The sequence below is a fragment of the Brachionichthys hirsutus genome, chromosome 5 (genome assembly GCF_040956055.1).
Source record: "Brachionichthys hirsutus isolate HB-005 chromosome 5, CSIRO-AGI_Bhir_v1, whole genome shotgun sequence".
Lineage (NCBI taxonomy): Eukaryota > Metazoa > Chordata > Actinopteri > Lophiiformes > Brachionichthyidae > Brachionichthys > Brachionichthys hirsutus.
The window spans coordinates 1-5,324 of record NC_090901.1 but is presented as its reverse complement, the minus strand read 5'-3'; the positions used below and the strand labels follow the sequence as shown (position 1 = coordinate 5,324).

Sequence of the window (5,324 nt, the reverse complement as noted above, 5' to 3'; positions counted from 1 at the left end):
CTTGCTTGCTATGTTGGCATCAATGACCATGTTGTGTAGATAACAGTAAGGACAGGATTTACCAATGAAAAGAAAATATCACACCAATAATGCCTTTGATATGTCACATACCTAATAAATGATACACAGGCCTCTTATTTTTAATACTTTATTTAGATCAACACTACACAAACTACACAATCCCATGGAATACAGGGTGAAGAAATGGAACAGAAATAAATATGTACAAATGTTTTCTCTTCAATGACGAAAGTGGAAAAAGCTGTCACACAAAAAGTGACATGATTTTGTTGTTGTTAGTCAATGATCATGCAACATGTACAATAAGTACAATAAGTACATATCCTGCTGTCAAGATGTTGGAGATATGGCAGAGCTGCACAATTCAGTCAAATTGTCTAAGCTGAAATTGGCTTTGGGTGTATCTGACCATGTCCCGGAGTGCCAGAAAACCAGAGAGGACCTGTATCGAATGAAATAAAATAATCAAGGCACTTTTATCAATGACACAAAATATCAGAAAACACTGTCACGATGTAACACATATGCAAACGTAACAAATTGGAAATAGTAAGACTATAAGAGGAACGTTTTCTTACCTGTGTAAGAACGAATATGGCGAGAACTATGTGAACGCCTCTCTCCAGAGGTTGTATGAGAATCGCTTCGTTGAACAGCTGAAACAGGATTAGCGGGAACTGAAGCAGGATGCTCAGCAGCCAAAACCCAGCCAACTCCGGAACCTTCCACAAACACACATTATTAAGTCAAATGTTTGAATGACACTTTTTGTGTCTGTTGTGTTGACCAGTGCCACCCACAATATAATATGTACATACAACTGAACAAATTGTGGTACATTTTGAATCCCTTGATAGTTCCTCAACATTTGTGAGTGATGCATCACCTTTTCTTGCAGGTTCCCAGAATAGCCCAGAAAGAGTCTAATGGCCTCTATCAGAGTCATTAGGATGAGAATAGTGACGAGGATGAACTTGTAATAGTCCGGCAAGGCAGGATACTGATAGAAATGACAACATTTACCACTTTTTTTTATATAACTGATAGAGACAAAGACTATCTTATCCATGTTTTTGCACCAGTGTGGAAAATTCAACATGACCACTTTTACAAATGATCAGTTTCCTCCTGTCAGTGATCTTTTTTCTCACCTTTAGGTGTAACATCACAGTTTCACAGATCCACCACCAGGGGAAGAACCACATGTTAAAGTACAGAGACATCTGGAGTTGGAGACTTGACAGAACCCGCTTGTCTGAAACACAGAACGGAACAAACATGAGCTGATAAACAGCTGCAGTAAAACTAAAGCTAACATTAACACATGTGCTAATTCGTACCCTACAGCTACACTCCGAGTTTACCGTGTGCCGGAAACGCATCATTCCCCTTCGTGAGAGTCCGACTCTCGTCAAATAAAACATTCCGAGAAAAGTCATCTAAACGTCTTCTTATCTTCTCCGGTAGCTCCATCGGGAAATGCTATCCGCTAAACACAGCACGGGAAACACATCGTTGGGCTTCCCTTGTGGAGAACGAGACTGAAGCCTGCCCTCGTCTCCTGGATACCACAGAAGTCTCGCGTTAGCCTCAAATCTCGCGTGCTTTCGTTTATTTCCGTGTTCCAGATAGGGGTTTCACTGACTCAGGTTAACTGAAAACGTTTAAATTTATTAAAATTGGTATTTCTGTCAATCATCTAAAATGCGAATTGTTTCTTGCATAATAATGGAACATAATTTCTCATTCTGTAATTACTAGGTTTTAAAGTTTTATCTAACTAGAGTTAACTAATTAAATACGGTACGTGTTATCAAAATTATAACAAAATACTGTATACAACAATTTCATGAAAATAATAATATGCTTTATTTATATAGCACCTTTCAAGAAATAAAATTCACAAAGTGCGTTCACAGACAAAAAAATACATAATCGGTGAAGTTAAAATACTGTACATTTAACATGGCGTCAAGGGACACTGATGAGACAGCCTTCATTTATTAAAAAATGGGTGAATTATTTCAACAAAGGTGTAATTTGGTATTTGAATGAAGCAAACGTCGCTGTTTATAACAAAAAAAAAAAAAGGTAATCTAATTGTGTTACGTTTTTCAATCATTATTAAAATACATATAGCATATATCTTTGATGTGTATGACTGGTTACAAAAAAAGAAATACAACAGAGCGCGTGCGAAGCGTCACTATGGAAACCGCGTCACGTGTAGCTTGGGGGGCGGGGCGTGCTGTAACAAGGGAAGTTGTTTGGCAGAAACTCGCAGCGTTTACTAGCACGACTGCAAAGCATTTCTTCATCTCCACATACTAAGGTAGATCGCAGCAGCTTTAGGGAGCAGCTATAGAGTTACGAATACTAAACATCATTAAAACTCTTTGCACGTCGGATAATATTAAAGCTAAGCTAAGTTAGCTTATAAAAGTTTGCAGTTAGCGCCAGTGACAAATGGCTAATCGTGAAAACAAGCCGTTGCTATGAGAACACAGACTCTTTGTAACCAGTTGAGAAGTTGCTCATGTGAATATAATTGAACAGATCAAACTTACGCACGTCTTTGTAAAGGTTTTCATGTCGACGTTGTGTCTCAGACATCGGCTCGTCATGCCTGGAGGGAGGCTGCCCAACTATCCTTCCTCTGGATCAAAGGGCTTCAGCTCGACCCCTCTGAAAACTAGCCAGCAAGGCCACAACACGTCCAAGGTGTTGGACGCCGGGGCGCTCTCGGAAGACGAAGATACATTTTCTCTACTTTCTCCAATCTATCACGACAGTTTTGACAGTGATGAGGAGTCCAGCCCAACTCAACTGACTTCAGCAAGGCAGATGGATAACTCCAGAGTCACCGTGTCTCCCATCAGGTAGGACTCCATCTCCCAAAATAAAGCTAAAACACATCTCTTATCATTCTGCCCAGACTGAGAAGGTTCAACATAACAGATTTGGTTTGTCATGGGAGGCTTTTGTATTTTCCATTAAAACATTTGCAAATGAAAGTGGGTATTTGTTCTCTCCCCTTTTCCAAATTGTTTTGGTTGCTAATATTTTCCTGCATTGCCTATTAGTATTAATCCTTAAATGTTAATAAAGAACAAAGTGTTGTTTTCATCTGGCACAAACTACCCAAGTTCATTTGAAAGAAGACACAGTCGTGTGTTCCAGACTGTACTTTATGAGCCAGACAAATATAAGTACAAAGGAGAATATTTTGAATTGGATGTGTTTTTCTGTTAAAGATGTGAGCTGCCAAAAACACCTTCAGAGCAGATGCTGAATGCAACGACGGCGCCTGCAGGATCACCTACTCTTAGTCCATGGGAAATGTGGCTGTTGAACAAATCCAAGGAAGGCCGTCTGAAATCTGAAAAGAAAGCAGAGGAGGCAAACAACAGCTCATTAATAACATTATAGCCTTTAGTTGCGTTGTATCGATCAGTACTGCGTACTTTACTCTGCTTTTTAGACTCGTCATGTCTTCACTGATTCTTAAATTGCTTCCTTCCATGCATGCATGTTGTAATGATGATGATAATGTCACTATTATTGTTAGTATTATTTATTATTGCCACTACTTCTACTACATCTTTTTACATCCTTTCAATTAGGAGTTGATCCGTAAAGAAAACATCGATCAACAAGAACGAGAGCATAAGCAAAAACAAATTGCTGTGGAAAAGAGCATCCAGGAATGGCTGAAGATGAAAAAACAACAGGTAAACAAACCACTGCTTTTTCAGACTCGGCACAAACAAAGCCCCAAAACATGCGGACTCAGAAATGCGTTTAATGATTCAGTCACGTCATTATTCATTGGTGAAAAGCCTTTTATTTTCAATCCTTGTACTTGTAATCACAGGAGAAGCAGAAACAACTTGTAAAACAAAGTAAAAAGGAGGAGGAGAAACAAAAGCAGCAGGACAGACAGAAGGAGACTGAACATAAAGCTCAGCAAAAGTACAAAAGCTGGGTGCAGAAGAAGAACCAAGAAAGAATAGAGGTGGAGAAGAAGGAGAAGGTAATGCGGCCTGTTCAAATGTTTCTACTGTTGAAAGTAGCTTTATGTTAAATGCTATTATTGCCAAGCAGAGAGACTCAATGCTCATAGATCTTATCTTTATTGACAGGAGGAATCCGCTCTTAAGGCGGAGCAAGAGGAGGAGCGCCGCCAGAGGGCAGAGATGAGGTTCCAGGAATGGCTAAAGGCCAATGAAAAAAACAGACCCAGTCCCAATTCGTCATTTCACCCAAAAAGTAAGATCTGAGTTTCATAAACCTGTTTGTGACAACGCGGTTCAGAAGATGAATGAATGAATGGTTTTCATGTAATTTTTTTTTTTTATCCAGGACATTTTTTCATGTTTGTTTCAGACAGATTTAAACGTAGCAAAATGCTTATTAGTTTCAGGCATTTTGCTGATACAGTATTTGCATATACCAGTGTGTATTTGTATTTTCTTGCAGGTCCGTATGACAGATTCTGCCCTTCACCCAGTTTCTACAATCCGATACCCTGGAAGCCGATTCCTATCCCTCCTCCACAAAAGGACTTCAATAAGACGTCTGACAAGAAACCCCAAATTCAACGACGATGCCGACGCAGCCCCGGCACCACGTTTAGACTCAAGAACTTTGCTAGTGCCGGACAGCTGGTCCAGAGGAGATGACGAATCAGACTGACATCCATGACTGTGCTTAAGGACTCACCCACAGCAGCTCCTGAACAAAGACTCATCAAAAGGATTTAAAAATAAACCAATGAGTAAATAAATACATTTATTGTGGAAATACTTTCATACCATAATACTGTATGTCTAGGAGAATTTGGTTGACTATTTAGAACTAGTTGTTTTTTGTAATACAGTTGGTTGACTATTTAGAACTAGTTGTTTTTTGTAATACAGTTCTAGTTAATCTTTTCCCTGTCGTGCTTGTTTTATTTGTGGCACCACTCTGTGTTATGCTGCATTAGTAAGACATGAGCACGCACACACACAACCACACGACGGACAGAAGGTGGTTGTTGATCTCAGCCAGACAGACCCAGCTTGGCCAAGTATCCCTCACAGTCACACATTGTTCTGTGTCCAGCTGTGCCTTGTTCTTCTGTGGGCTGAGATGACGACAGAAACAAGTGAGGGGGCAGAGAGGAAAGCTTTTTCATTCACTGCTAACATCTTACTTTGATACCGATGCAAGGTAAAATGATTTCAATTACCTCTATATTTTGTTAGCCTGTTTGTATTAGTCTTGTTTAGACTACGATTAACATCTTACTGTTGTCTTCA

General features: G+C 39.6%; 2 protein-coding genes across 2 annotated transcripts; one reads left to right on the top strand and one right to left on the bottom strand.

The window, feature by feature from the left end:
* Window positions 1–212: 212 nt before the first annotated feature.
* On the bottom strand, window positions 213–1,494 carry LOC137894186 (transmembrane protein 17B-like). The gene is made up of 5 exons (XM_068739665.1): window positions 1,386–1,494; window positions 1,173–1,276; window positions 908–1,021; window positions 600–743; window positions 213–463 (listed from the first exon to the last, which is right to left on the bottom strand). Exons 1-5 carry the CDS (start codon window positions 1,492–1,494, stop codon window positions 386–388), a joined length of 549 nt encoding a protein of 182 aa, XP_068595766.1. The 3' UTR covers window positions 213–385.
* A 1,149-nt stretch (window positions 1,495–2,643) lies between these two features.
* LOC137893852 (coiled-coil domain-containing protein 34-like) lies at window positions 2,644–4,703 on the top strand. Its single transcript, XM_068739296.1, has 6 exons — window positions 2,644–2,900; window positions 3,276–3,420; window positions 3,645–3,752; window positions 3,896–4,054; window positions 4,164–4,290; window positions 4,501–4,703. Exons 1-6 carry the CDS (start codon window positions 2,644–2,646, stop codon window positions 4,701–4,703), a joined length of 999 nt encoding a protein of 332 aa, XP_068595397.1.
* The last annotated feature ends 621 nt before the right edge of the window (window positions 4,704–5,324 follow it).

What these genes read in the sequence shown, in the direction of transcription:
- LOC137894186 (XM_068739665.1), bottom strand. Translation starts at nt 1,494, where the DNA reads ATGGAGCTACCGGAGAAGATAAGAAGACGTTTAGATGACTTTTCTCGG. An exon ending in TGATGCGTTTCCGGCACACG is followed by an intron (nt 1,277 to 1,385) that starts GTAAACTCGGAG and finishes TCTGTGTTTCAG; the next exon opens with ACAAGCGGGTTCTGTCAAGT. An exon ending in CCATATTCGTTCTTACACAG is followed by an intron (nt 464 to 599) that starts GTAAGAAAACGT and finishes CATTCGATACAG; the next exon opens with GTCCTCTCTGGTTTTCTGGC.
- LOC137893852 (XM_068739296.1), top strand. Translation starts at nt 2,644, where the DNA reads ATGCCTGGAGGGAGGCTGCCCAACTATCCTTCCTCTGGATCAAAGGGC. An exon ending in CTGAAAAGAAAGCAGAGGAG is followed by an intron (nt 3,421 to 3,644) that starts GCAAACAACAGC and finishes CCTTTCAATTAG; the next exon opens with GAGTTGATCCGTAAAGAAAA. An exon ending in TTCGTCATTTCACCCAAAAA is followed by an intron (nt 4,291 to 4,500) that starts GTAAGATCTGAG and finishes ATTTTCTTGCAG; the next exon opens with GTCCGTATGACAGATTCTGC.